Source organism: Natator depressus, chromosome 8 (genome assembly GCF_965152275.1).
Source record: "Natator depressus isolate rNatDep1 chromosome 8, rNatDep2.hap1, whole genome shotgun sequence".
Lineage (NCBI taxonomy): Eukaryota > Metazoa > Chordata > Testudines > Cheloniidae > Natator > Natator depressus.
The window spans coordinates 68,176,028-68,190,950 of NC_134241.1; the positions used below are offsets into that span (position 1 = coordinate 68,176,028).

At 38.9% G+C, this 14,923-nt stretch overlaps 1 protein-coding gene across 2 annotated transcripts in view; it reads left to right on the forward strand.

Annotated features, from left to right (window-relative positions):
* COL11A1 (collagen type XI alpha 1 chain) overlaps window positions 1-14,923 on the forward strand; it is a 234,582-nt gene that overhangs the window by 64,649 nt on the left and 155,010 nt on the right. The window contains exons 6-8 of one of the 2 annotated variants that reach the window (XM_074961234.1): window positions 5,358-5,474; window positions 6,089-6,199; window positions 8,778-9,032. In XM_074961234.1, coding sequence (XP_074817335.1) covers window positions 5,358-5,474; window positions 6,089-6,199; window positions 8,778-9,032 — 483 coding nt within the window. The remainder of the gene's footprint in view (window positions 1-5,357; window positions 5,475-6,088; window positions 6,200-8,777; window positions 9,033-14,923) is intronic. The other variant, XM_074961235.1, reaches the window with a different exon arrangement.

Consider the following 14,923-nt stretch of genomic DNA (forward strand, 5'->3'; position numbering starts at 1 on the left):
TTTCCGTGGTGGCTGCCAATAACCTCCCAGATTAAATTCAGGGTACAGATCACAATCTATATATCCTAAATAGCATAGGCCTAGATTACCTAAAGGCTACATCTGTATCTGTGATCTATCTATGTATGGGTAACTTCTGCTTTTCTAGAATGGTGGAACAATAGGTACCAAGTGTGAAACTTGTAGGATGTGACAAACGGGAATTCTCAGTTTTTGGACAAAACCTTTGAAAATTGCTCTCACCACAAACACATTTAAGTACAAATCTGACTACGTTTAGAAAGAATTGGAGGGGACATCCCTTTGCCCAGGCTTTCACTGATGATGCAATATAAAATTCTGGCGACTTGGGCCTGCATTTTCGAAGGTAGCCACTAACTAAGTATACTTTGATTTCTGGTGTCCAAATTGAGACATACAGTGCCAGATCTTCCAGACATGCAGTATACCCACACCTCCAGTTGATGTTAGTTGGAAATAAAAATCAGGCCCCGGTATTAGAAACTGAGCACTCAGAAATTGAGGCACCCAAAATTAGGACAGGTGACATGTGGGGGATGCCGGGCCCCCTCCCTGCAAGGCAGCTAGTGTAGCTGGCAAGCTGGGAGCTGTGGCCATGGGGATAGGAAGCAGCAAACAGCTGGGAGCTTCAGGGAGAGCTGGTGCTTTTGCTGCTGTCCCTCCCCACGGAGCTAATACGTGGGAGCTGCAAGGAGGGGCCACTGGGAGTAAGAGGGGGACATGCCTGTGGAGGCATGACTCAAGCTGTTGGGGGGACCTTTAAATTGTGCCCCCCACACCCTCAGCTGGCACCCATCATCTCTTGCTAAGTAAGTTGTAGTTTCCATTGGTGGGCAAAGGGCATTCTGTGGGGAAATCATCTCTTTAAGGTGCATCTTTAATAGGAGCTGGTTCAGAGACACACTTTCCTGGGGGAGCACAGGGAGGGATTGTGCCTCAGGGAGCATCACTTTAAGAGGGGGCACATCCCTTTAAGATGGTGCAGTTTGTGGCTGTTGGTGTAGCTGGCTCTGTGTAGTGGGGAGAAGGCATGCTTCCCTCCACTGGTTGTGTAGTGTGCACCCCCAGAGTTGTACAGGGGAAGCAGTTGTGTGCAAGGCGAGAAGGGTAGAGTCACTGAATTCTCCCACTAGCCGTCCTGTATAAGGGCTAGCCACAATCTAATTTAATGTGTGCCACATGTTGACCACATCTCCTGACATGTAGCCCCCACTCCAGAATGCCCTTCTGAGGCTCCGTAAATCACAAAAAGCATACAGACAGGCATCTCCATGGGCTTGAAGGTAACCTGCACCCGGGAGGAAAACCTACACCCCACATTTCTCATCTACCTATGTACTTTCTGGTTTGTGAGCCTGCATAGCAATGGAAGACCAAATGTGCCTCTGTTGTTCTGAGAGTAGAGCATATTTAAGGAAGGTTTCATTTTCATTAGTAGAAAGGAATAAAACATAAACCTGAAAAAGTAAAATATTTTCCAGTTGATTGTGCATGATGCAACAAAGCCCTCCACATATCCATGCTTTTGTATGTGTGCATTTTCTAGTTCTCATTCATAAATGTCTGGCTTTTCAAACTGCGCCTCTGGCACAATTTACAATTTACTCACCACGCTCCATTTTTTACACTAACATACTTGGCACTGATTGTTTTCCCCCAGTCAAAATTTCTTTTGAGTTTGTGGCCTATGAAGAACGTTCTCTAACCCGCTCTTGTAATTTTATTAACCACATAGTTGGCACAGGCCTGCATAGCTTTACCTTCAGAAATGCAATCGTATTGACATTTGTAAGTTAATTATAATACTAAGCAAAACACAATTATATTTGAACGGTTAAAAGTGAAAAATGAATACAGAAGTGAGAGCTATTGCTTACTACCTTTCCATTTCACTGCAATGTTATTGTTTACTACTTCTCTATTTCATTGTGATGCTTATTTCAGAGAGTTAATATATTTCCTTTGGACAATTATTAAAATGAACGCACTCACAGTAGTATTTGTTTTTCTTTCAAATTCCCATTAATGAAATATTACTTTCCTTAAATGTCTTTGTTTACCTGTCCTTTTGGATTTTGGATGAATACCATTTAACATAATTCATCCCTGGTGTAACACTATTGGCTTCAATGGAAATTACATCAGGATGGATTTGACCCATTTTGTTTGGCTGCAGAAGCATTTAAATGTATATGATTGATTCTCTCTGGCTGGCCTGTCGGGGTGACTTAGTTTCAGGTATTATATTTCCTTGAAAACAGAATCTTTTTCTTCCATATCAGTACAGTTGCCAAGGACTCACTGGCAGAAAACGAACAAATCATTTTTGTGTATTTATGTTCCATTGATATTTTAAAAGGTCTCTTTTGATGCAGTTTTTATTTCTTTTTATTTTATGTGGTTATTAATTGCCTCCTAGACACTTCAAAATACAATTTCCTTTCTGATTATCAGTTTTGTTCTTCATTAGGAATACATTGTGTCTGTCTGTGTTTCCAGAGCTGCTGGAGCCCAAACAACTGCCTTTGATTACTTCCTTATCTGTACAAAAGTAGCACCATCATGGCTGACCTCTGGGATGTGCAGACTTCTGCAATCTCTTCTGCAAGTTAAAGTCTTTCCATTTATTTTGCTGGGAATCGGATTGGGCCCTAACTCAAAGGCAACTGGGGAAGAATAAACATACATACTTTTCATGCACTAGTCTAAAATGGTGCCTGTTCTGTACTATATAAATAAAGTCAAATTCTGATTGCCTAACCTATGCAAAGGCTGGACTTTCTGAAATGGTATCTGACATCAGTAGGAGCATTCACTTGAGATAATCAAAGCATGGTTTACCTCAGATAATGTAAGTCTCATTGACAAATTGGCAGATTAAAAAGACAAAAATGTTTCACAGAGAGAGGACATTCTACATCAGGTTATAACAATTTTAAGTCACATTCATGGCCTAACTAAATCAATGCTGTATGTTCAAAAGTGCTCTTCATAAATATGAAATATAGTTTTGTGAGATTAAAAATATGCTCCAATTATACCTATCAATATATCATATAAATATATAACAGGTGTTTGTTTTTTCCTCTATTGAAACAGCCATCTATTCCATTCAGTAACAAATTGCCTAATTATTAAGGAAAATCTATATTTTCTTTTTATAGATGCAAACTATCAGTGCAATAATTTCATTTCATGAAAAAGCAAGAGACTTCAAAGTGGTGTTAATTTTCATTTCAAAATGTATAGATATCAGTAACAAAATTGGTGATTGTAATAGAACATCACGCATTTTGTTTAAGCCCCAGTGAATAGTTAGGATTGTGGCAGGGATGAAATGGCAAAAGTCAAGTCAAAGGGGATTGTAGGGACTCAGGACCTTTTAGGATCAGTTCCATACTATTGGAGAAGAAGAAGAATCTGTTCTCTATATTTTCTTCTAATTAAAATGTCTTCAAGTGTAAGAAAGATAACTATACCAAGGTGTCTGGCCAGCATAAGATGGTAAACCAGCATCTTGGGCCAAATAATGTAACTTTTTTTGGAACACAGACACTATAGTTTTAGTCCTGCCAACAATTTCTCCTAAAGTCTCAATACATTCCTTAATGATAATGGCATTTAACACTCCTATAAATCTTTAAAACCCTTTATAAATATAATTAATTAAACTCAGCAATCCACTGAGATCGGTGAATATGCTCCTCATTTTATGGATGGGGACACTGTGACACAGGAAGAGTAAAAAAGAGATTTTAAAGGCACAAAGGGCGGTGAGGTGCCAAATTCTCACTGGGAGCCTTGGAAAGTTTTCCTCTAAATGACACTACTAAGGCCATGCAGTTATGCAAATCCTAGCTACATCTTCATCCCCTTTGCACTGCTCTCGTGTAGCAAAGAGTCCAGAACATGGCCCTGACTGGACAACTGTGGGTTCTCGAGCTCTGTCACCCACTCCTGACTCTCTAAAATAAGGATCATATTGAGAGGAGCGGAGGTGTGGCTGGAGCATGTTGTACTTTGGTAGCCCCTATTCAGTATAACAGTTCCAAGGGGGTATTACAACCTCACAGGGTTTTTAGCAGCCTGGAGGCTGCTCTAATTTACTGCATGGGGCAAACCCATTCCAGGCACAAGGGAATGCAAAGGTAGTTTAATGAAGCCTGCTTCTTTCCTCAGCTGTGCTGAGTGGCTCTCTATTACATCTGATGATCTGGCCCAGTGAGTTACTGGCAGAGCCAGGAATTCCTCGCTCCTAGGTTCATGGTCACACCACTATAAGAACTAATTCTAAACCTAATTGCTCTTTTAAAATCGTTGGGAAAAATTCTGATATAAATTGTTGTAGCTTCATTTAAATCAGTGGAGCCACAACAATTTACACTAGTTAAGATTCCGTGTCTTTGAATTTAATTGTGACTATAAGGCACCAGCTGACATCGAGAACACTGGGGAGTGCGCTGCCTCCAAGAGCTCCTCAGCATACAAGAGGAGCATATTCATTGCTGCTCCCTTTAAACGTGTGAAATGTATGTTACTTACCAGCTCACCTTCCACTCCACTGTCCTATTTGGTATGGCTAGTGCTGCGAGCGGCACTATCCAGTTGCAGAATTTGGCCTCAGAGAAGTGCAGGGACTGCAGCTATGGCTGCCAGGTGTGCAGGGAGTCGAGGAGGTGTACTTGTACCTTCCCCCACATACTGCATATCCATGCAGGCATCGGGTAGTTTTCAGGGTAGAGGCCTCTCACCTGAGTAGGAAGTTAGCTGTTTTCCTATTCAGGATACTAAAGGTGTGCCACTGTCATGTCCCTGGCAGTTCTGGTTATCATTTCAGAAAGTCCAGCTTTTCCAGATGTTATTCTTCAGGACGTGACAATTCAATAGTGGAAAAGAAACACCATTTCTAGAAATCACAGTTTGTGGAAATATGATGCTTCTTTGCAGAGGGCATGTAGGGAGAGGAGTCCAGGTAGAGAGATGTGGAGAGAGTTATTTGTATGTAAAATGATATATAAAAATATGGTTCAAATGACAGTGGGGAACTCCCCATAATCCAAATTATAGCTGACTATTCTGCGCAACCCAATAAAGGAATTCATTTTCCTGTTACCAGTACTTGCTTTTTCATTACTTTTGAACTGTATTATAAAAAAGAAAATAAGAAATCTTGCTAATGAGTGCTTTTTCAATGAATAACTATGTTGAATTATTCATGCTGCCTTAATCCCCTTAAACTTTACTCCAAGTAAAGGTTAAGATGCTTTCCAATATTGCTAATATAGTTTGCTGCCACTAATATAGAAATGCCTGATATTTTTCCATTTGTAATGTAGTACGCAACTGAAGATTTAATCGAATATGACTATGAGTATGGGGAAGCAGATTATAAAGAGACTGACACTGTAACAGAGGGACCCCCACTATTCACGGAGACAATAGCACAAACAGAGGTAACAAAATCTGGTCCATTTGTTGTGCAGTGTCCTGCTGTCCTCTGTTGTGTGGTTTGTCATTTTGTGTCATCCGTTTGTCAAACTTATCGTATTCCTTTCACTCACTCCTTTCCTGTGTATCCATAACATTTGTTTTCACTTAGCAATGGAAGGCCTCATGACTTACAGCATTCATTTTCCCTTTGCTTCCCTTTCCTTCATTCATGCTTTATGCATTTCTTTTCCATTTTATTTATGTTTTCCATTCCATCTTTCACCACATTTTTCAGAAAAAGAAAGCCAAAGCCAAAAAGAAGAAGAGGACAGTGGCCCCCAACTCAAAGGAAAAACCCACAAAGGCCACAACAAAAAAATCTGAAAATTTTGCATCCAGGAAGAAGAAAAGTTACCAGGCAGCAGCAAAAGGCAAACTAGGGGTAAAGGTAGCAAAGAAATAATCAAGATCTTTCCCAGGCCAAGACTGGAAGATCTCTGATCATGAGACATAAATAGCCCTAACCCCACTAGATGAATACATCTGCGGCTAATACCATAACCTGATTAAATAGTGATTCCTGCTGAATATTTGCCTTTTTCTACATTTTTAATAATGTATTTTCTTTTTAACATAGGCCAATATTGTTGATGAATTTCAAGAAGAGTATAGCGTGACTGAAACTGACTATGGGATTTCAGAGAGTTCCCAGACTGCGGCTCCCAGGCAAACAACTGAAGCTAATGAGGTAATGAGGACTGGGGAAAAGTACAGGCAAAGATACTCCACAAATCAAGTTTTAATATCTAACACATCACAATCACTCTCTGTTTTTACAAAAGGAAGAACAAGAAAGAGAAAACTTCTCTTCTCACTGTGTGCCTCTGGGTAACTTTCATTGATGGGACTTAAACAATGCACAACTAGGCTCAAAACTTACAGTATTTTCTTGGGCAAAACTCCAGTTTACTCTAGTTTGCTCAAGTAAATGCTGTAAAATCCTCTGACAACAAATGAGGCACTTAGCTACATGACCTTTTGGGCCTTATGCCTGTTACCCAGCAGGAGTAGCAAAGAATTATTCTCTTTACAGCAGGAACAGATTCTCATTCTCTCCATCCTGCTCTTTGCTTTTTACTTAACACTTATATGCTCAAAATTCTGCACCTCTGCTGTGGTGGATCAATCCCTACATGAAAAATATATGCTGGACCCCAAAAGTTCTCTTACAATTTTAATACTGAACCCAAGCAAAGAGGGAAACTAACCACTAGTTTGCTGTTGCTTAAAACTGCTTATTTTGATATTCAGCCAGTTGAAATTTTTGAAAGTAAATATTTTCCTTCATGCAAATAGCAGCATATTGAAACAAGTTAAAAGCCATCATTTCCTTTAACAAGGAACAAACAAGAACAAACAAATCCTTTGCATGCTGTGAAGGCTATATTCATTCAGAACATTACTTGCTTGTTTTTTGTCAATACTTATATCTTTGAGCTATGTGTATGAAAAAATTAAATGATGATAACAAACCCTGCTAAAATGAATGCTTTTAGACAGCCACAGCCAAAAGCCTGAATGTTATTTCATTATTTTAAAGTAACATTAAGTAAAGTGGTGGCTTATTATGGTAAAGAAATTTTTTTAAGGTTTTCTTTTACATAGTCCTTTCAGAATGAACATGTAGTGCTTGAAAAGATGTACAAATCTACTCAACTCTTTTTCTAAAGCTATAATCGTGGCTCATTCAATGTGAACATGAAAGGAAATGCTGAAATTGCTCAGCATCTTCTTTCCAGGTTTGGAACTAGAAAACAGCTGCCCAACAGTTCAACACATTTTAATAACTTGATGAAGAACAAAAAAAAAACGCAAATTGATTTCATTACTTCCATCTTGCTCATCTTAGGAATTAAATGCGAACAACAAGACTTTCTACTGTCAAAACCTGAATTCTAGGGTTTCATGATTATCTTGCAACAGTTGATGACATCAGCAACATCAGACTTTGGAGGGAGCTGTAGATAAACTCCCAGCATTATTTACAATGGTTTAGCCAATAATGCAATATCATTATTGTAGCGAGAACCACTCAAAATGCCCAGATTTTTCTTCAGTGGGAGCTGTGTTCAGGTAGTTTACATAAAGGCAGAATTTGACCCAGAACTCTGATCTCAGCTCTTCACACATAAGCAAAGAAGTATTTGATTTCCAGAAATGATGGACTGATTCTGATCTATACTGATGTAAATCAGAAATAACTATATTGTAGTTAGTTAATTTGATATGAAATCAGAATCTGGCCTTCTGTTTTAATTGCCATCTATTTCCATGCCATCGTGATTGGACCAATATATTGTGAATGTTTCAGATGCACTGTTTGAGGACAAATCAATTCACCTCTGTGTAATGTTCCAGGACATATGGCTGATATGTGCAATATTTTGGCCCTGATTCTTTCAAAACCTTCCTTCCAAGAGTCTTATAAAAAATCCATATTCTTTTTCCAATTTGCTTTGTACATCTGAGATAAGATGCTATCTAAAAAGCTTTGGTGCTTATAAGTTGATTGCTTGGTTTTTACACTGTTTCCATAACTGAGGAAGGAAGCTTTCAAAAATTTTCAACTTCATTTTCTATGAGTTTTGCACTTGGCATCTGGATTGAGCCAAAATGTATATATAAACTGCGATGGAAAATGTGAACCCAGACTTGTGTGGGTGACAGAAATGGTGCAAAATCATTAGAAGGGGGGAAAACGTTGAAACATTTAGCTTGGCACTGTTATTTATTGACAGAAATAGTCAAGAATGCTGTACATAACCGAAGAAATGCTTGCCTTTCCTGCACATTACAAATTAGAATGATATTGTTTAAACAAGTCTAAATTAGTTCACAGCTTATTGGGATACATGTGTTTAATTGTACTCCACATGATTAATAAATGTTTGACATTAAACGTGTGAAACCAAGCAAGGAAACTTAAATGTATTTGGCATAGAAGTAACACTGAGTGAGCAAATGCACATAGCGTATTGCATATGCAGTAATAGATTCAATGTTTTGGAGAAAAAATGCCAATAAAGTGTATGAATGCATTACTTCTTTGTACATACTCATGTGCATAGAATGATCTTTTAATTAATTTGAAAGGCTGGTTTCCCAGTTCTTCAGAATCTAATTAAAAGACATCATGCTGTTTTTCTACTGTTCTGTCTTCTTTTAGACAAGTCATCACTGTCAATCTCCAAATGCATACATTGCTTTACTAACAGTAACCCACATATTCCTCCTATTCCCTGAAACTTTGCTGCATATATGAATAGCATAATCCTGTTGAAGACATATTTGCTGAAGAATACCTAACTGGAGAGGATTATGATTCAGAACATAAAAAAACTGAGGATACTGAATATGGAAGCAGAGGAGTAGACCTCAGTGAATCTGATCTTCTGGTAGATGGAGAATTAGGCGAATATGACTTTTATGAATATAAAGAATATGAAGAGAAACCAACCAATCCCACTAACGAGGAATTTGGTCCAGGTGTTCCAGCAGAGACTGATATCACGGAAACAAGTGTAAGTTGGTCACAGGCAAAATGTGGTAGTATTAGATTGATTGAAGTTAGCAATTCTTTTACAATTGTTTAGATTTTCCTGTCAGTTATTGGAGAATATAGAGCCTGATCGAAAGCCCTTTCAAGGCAATTGGAAGACCCCATCACCTTCAGTGGCCTTTGGATCAAACTTTTATTTTCATTTAAATTACTGAACCTTCTTTTGTTTTCTCCTCTGGGATGTCTAAGGAAAACTCATGAAACAAATGAAATTCTTATTTGTTGTGCTAAAGTTGGAAAACAATGGAAGTCCTACTTACTGGGTATAAGTGCATGAATTATAATCACTTTCATTAGTTTTATATGATGAAATAAGTGTTTCTGAGCTAATATGCTTTATTATGCTAAATATTTGTTTAAATGTGTATGAGTGTCTGCTCCCCATCAGTGAAAAAATCCATGACAGTGGGAAAGCGAAGGCCAGAACCCTGTGTGGGAGAACCCTGCAGTGTTACTCGCTGATACATCCCTCAAAAGGGATAGAGCCATAGCCTTGCAGATAGGGTTGGGTTCATGGCCTGCCAACTCCATGTTTCCCGAGGATCCAATAGGAAAGCAGGATGATCCTGTGGATCCTGTGAATCATGCTCAGGGGTGACCTTCTCTTCTTTGCTGCTATACAGTGCCTCTTCTCTCCCAAACAGAACCATTTGTTTAGTATGTATTGCCTTTACCATTTCCTTCAATGTAGCAAACTGTCCATTTCTCCCAGGAGGGTACAACATGGAAAGGGAACTAATACTCCCATTTGGATTTCTGATGGGGTAGCCCCTGCATGTAGTAGAAGGAGAGCATTTTGAGTATAGTGTTTGCTCTGCACCTGTCCTGGTATTCCGCACATAAACTCAAGCAAGAGGTTACCTAGGACATGACGGGGCATGCCATGAAGTTGCTTCTCCCCACTAACCTACAGGACCAGGCTTTTATGTCCCATTTACTGCTCCTTTGCTCCTCTCTCAACCATGCAGTGGTAGTTGTATTTGTAAATAAATCTTATCGATGCCTCTGTGATATGAGTTTGGATTTATCATCCTCCTGACACAGATGGTGACACGCTGAGGCAGAACTCCCTCGCAAAACTCCCCTGTTTGCCGCTCCTGGATGCTAGCTCCTCTGGTTGCTTAGGATCTGGCTTTTTAAACCCAGGTTCTCCTTGAGTTAGCCCTGCCCCCTTGTCAAGGGATCCTAATGGGATTAGGGATCAAAGAATGGCAGGCTAGAGTCTCATTAGAAAACTCCCAGCCTCACCTAGCAGACTTCTAGGCTAAGCACATAGCCACCCGCACCCGTGAATGAGAAAAATATGTCCCTTCTGTATTCTCAAAATTGAGGTATATTCTGCTGTTATAAATGATTTTTTCTCTTAACCTCCATAAGCATTAATGATACCTATATATGAATCCCTTTAATGTTAATGACAGGTTTCAGAGTAGCAGCTGTGTTAGTCTCTATTCGCAAAAAGAACAGGAGTACTTGTGGCACCTTAGAGATTAACAAATTTATTGGAGCATAAGTTTTCGTGGGCTACAGCCCACTTCATTGGATGCATAGAATGGAACATATAATAAGAAGATAGATAGATACATATAGAGAACATGAAAAGGTGGAGTAAGAGGCTAATTAATTAAGATGAGCTATTACCAGCAGGAGAAAAAAAACTTTTATAGTGAAAATCAAGATGGCCCATTTAGAGAGTTGACAAGAAGGTGTGAGAATAGTTAACATGGGAAAATAGATTCAATATGTGTAATGACCCAGCCACTCCCAGTCTCTATTCAAACCCAAGTTAATGGTATCTAGTTTGCATATTAATTCAAGCTCAGCAGTTGCTCGTTGGAGTCTGTTTTTGAAGCTTTTCGTTGCAAAATTGCCACCCTTAAGTCTTTTACTGAATAGTCAGAGAGGTTGAAGTGTTCTCCTACCGGTTTTTGAATGTTATGATTCCTGATGTCAGATTTGTGTCCATTTATTCTTTTGTGTAGAGACTGTACGGTTTGGCCAATGTACATGGCAGAGGGGCATTGCTGGCACATGATGGCATATATCACATTGGTAGATGTGCAGGTGGCGTGGCTAATGTGATTAGGTCCTATGATGGTGTCACTTGAATAAACATGTGGACAGAGTTGGCATCGGGCTTTGTTGCAAGGATAGGTTCCTGGGTTAGTGTTTTTGTTGTGTGGTGTGTGGTTGCTGGAGAGTATTTGCTTCAGGTTGGAGGGCTGTCTGTAAGCAAGGACTGGTCTGTCTCCCAAGATCTGTGAGAGTGAGGGATCATTTTTCAGGGTAGGCTGTAGATCTTTGATGATGCGCTGGAGAGGTTTTAGTTGGGGGTGAAGGTGATAGCTAGTGGTGTTCTGTTATTTTCTTTGTTGGGCCTGTCCTGTTGTGGGTGACTTCTGGGTACTCTTCTGGATCTGTCAATCTGTTTTTTCACTTCAGCAAGTGGGTACTGTAGTTTTAAGAACGCTTGATAGAGATCCTGTAGGTGTTTGTCTCTGTCTGAGGGATTGGAGCAAATGTGGTTGTATCTTAGAGGTTGGCTGTAGACAATGGATTGTGTGGTGTGTCCTGGATGGAAGCTGGAGGCATGTAGATAAGTGTAGCGGTCAGTAGTTTCCCATATAGAGTGGTGTTTATGTGGCCATCACTTATCAGCACAGTAGTGTCCAGGAAATGGACCGCTTGTGTGGATTGGTCTAGGCTGAGGTTGATGGTGGGATGGAAATTGTTGAAATCATGGTGGAATTCCTCAAGGGCTTCTTTTCCATGGGTCCAGATGATAGAGCCATTTTCATTGATACCATACGGTAAATGATACATTATTCTGTAGACTTATGGAGAGTAGGATTCATGTAAGAGCTTCTCTTCTTGTTTGCTGGGCAAGATAAGTGGCTTTGGATCATGGATAAAGAATGTGAAGTCTCCTGTCTAACTGGTGTTACTAATGTGTGGCCAAACAGATGTATATGTTTGTTTCCCTGCCCTACTGGAAGGGGAAAGAGTGGTAAAAAGAAAAACATATAGAGAAACATAGCACTTCATTTTCAATGTCACACAGTATTGAGTGATTCCTTCTCTGAAACTTCAAACCCCTAATTTTTACTATCATATTTATTGCTAGATTTTGTTGCTCTGCTGTGCCATATCTTATTTTAAGACATATTGGTCCAGAGCCTTAGTAAAATTCAAAGAAAATATCCATTCAGCAGAAAATAAATTTAAAAAATCTTGGAGCCTTGTAACCCTTTTTTATAATGAATAGCACTTATTCATGTAGGTAATCTCATAAACCTCAGGGGGCATAATCATATGAGTAAGTGCTCTGACCATGAGTAAGGTTCGCAGAATCAGGGCATTAAAAATTGCCAAACTATTTGCATATATTTTTCTAAAATCAAAATTTTCTTAGCAGAACTAAAGTTTTATTTGATCACAAAGGATGTGTGTACAATCATTGATAGTTGTTTGATTTTTTTTATTTTTCTCTCTATATATAAATATAGTTTGTGCAAACATTTTCTCATTATTTTTCATATATTGGGGAGCTATTTGAGGACCAGAATAATATTGGTATCCTAAAGGCATTTATCAGAATGTGAATTTTTACATCTACATAAATGGCTTTTTGGGGCATTAAAACAGCCCAGGAAAACCACAAATATAAAATACAACACCCCCACCTCCCAACAAAGAAAGAAACAAACAAAAACACACCACATGTTTGAACCAAACATAACAACATATGGTGTGTTTCATTAACAACTCAGCATGTGCCAATCTGCAGTTCCATGATATTTCCTGTTCACATATGAGAAGATACTACAAGCACTGGTGGTATCTGGAGTGATGGATGGTGATGTTTTTATTGGTACTCAAAATAGAAGTACGTGACACTCAAGATATAGGCACAGACATTTTGAAGCTGATGGGCCATGTCCTGACATCTTTCTGCATCAAAGGCAGATTTGTGCAAAAATCAATGGCAGGAGATTATATGGTATGTGATACTTCCATGCAATGTTCTGTGAGAGAACAATGGCTGAGAAAATGTACTTTTTCATTCATTGAAAACAAATATATTATGTGGGAGAATATTGCTTTATTAAAGAAATATTGCTTAATATTTCATTAAGTTTCAATTTAAAGGCCGAAGGTAATGAATACAGCATAAGGGGTCAACTACCCCAATTGCTAAAACGTGGCCAGGTTAAATGCATCAAGTGGCTATATAGTATCTTAATCTAAAAAGCATCTGCATTTGGTTATTTTCTAGTCCCTTTTAGCTTTCAGTACATTTGAATAAGAAATAAACTTATAAAAGATGCAGCTGTTACAATCCCAAATATAAATATTTAATGAAAATCAAAACCCATCTCACATCATCTCAATATCCAACATTAACTGTGGGTGAGATTTTCAAAGATACAATGAACATTTATGACAGGTTTCAGAGTAACAGCCGTGTTAGTCTGTATTCGCAAAAAGAAAAGGAGTACTTGCGGCACCTTAGAGACTAACCAATTTATTTGAGCATGAGCTTTCGTGAGCTACAGCTCACTTCATCGGATGCATCCGATGCATCCGATGAAGTGAGCTGTAGCTCACGAAAGCTCATGCTCAAATAAATTGGTTAGTCTCTAAGGTGCCGCAAGTACTCCTTTTCTTTTTAATGAACATTTAGTGATCCAGCTGTCATAGGCAGTAAATGGAAGGCAAGTTCCTTACTGAACTTTGAAAATCTCCCCCTTTCCTACCAAGTCATATTGTCATTATCAGAGTTTTGGTATCTTTCTAATGACTCGTAGCTTTAAGCTAACGGGATAAGTTTCCAAAGAACCGAGACTCAGCATCCATTTTTTTGCAGGTGCTCTTGGCATATGCAAGAATGGCAGATGCAAAGCTGAGTACTTTTCTCTCTATCTGATTTGTACCCACAATGAGTTTGTTAGAGGCACCAGTACTCAGATCTGTGCCTGCATTTCTGATCACAAAACACAACTGCAAACTACTCAACTCTTTGAAAATTGGTCCCCAAATATTTCAGTTGAAGTGAAATTATCCACAAAGTGATACAGGGATGGACCAGTGTTGTAGTGTCATGGAAACACACCAGAGAGATATACATTAGTGACCTGCGCTCCCATGTTGTGGGGACAGCACAGTCAGTTGCTATGAGAAAGGACTGCAAGACTTCACTGTACAGAGAAACTTTTGGCTAATTCGGTACAGTATTGACAGATCTAGAGAGAGCCATGTCCAGCACTCGGTAGCTAGAATGATCATAAGCAAAAGACAGAAAAAACTCGAGGGAGCTGGAGCATAATGGAGAAGTTCAATCTGTAAGGTGCTGAAAAAGGTTCAAAGGGCCTAGCTTGCAGAAATAAATTAAAAAAGTAGACTACATTTTAGCATCAAATTTTAACATAATGGATAATACGTTTATCATATGTAGTTTATGTCACAAGTTAAATTAATTTATTATTTTTAATGTGTCCAAATTCTGCTCTCAGTTACATCAGTGTAAATCTGGAGTCACTCTGCTGAAATCAATGGAGTCATTTCAAATTTACACCATTTGAGAGCCATAGTCTGCAAAGGACTGTTACTTGAGCACATCATATATGAATTGATTCCCTTGGATGTCTGTGCCTATCAAAAGAAGCAACAAGGATGAAGAAAAGAATGGTATTGGAAACCTCTACAGTGCAGAAATTTATGCTTCTAACTTGAAAATGTTTCAAGTTAATAACAGATAATTTGTGGGGCGGGGGAGCAGTGGCAAAGGGGCGAATTATAAAATTCCATGAATGGTACAAAACTTAGTGCTCTCTGTCCCTGGTTTACAGCTTG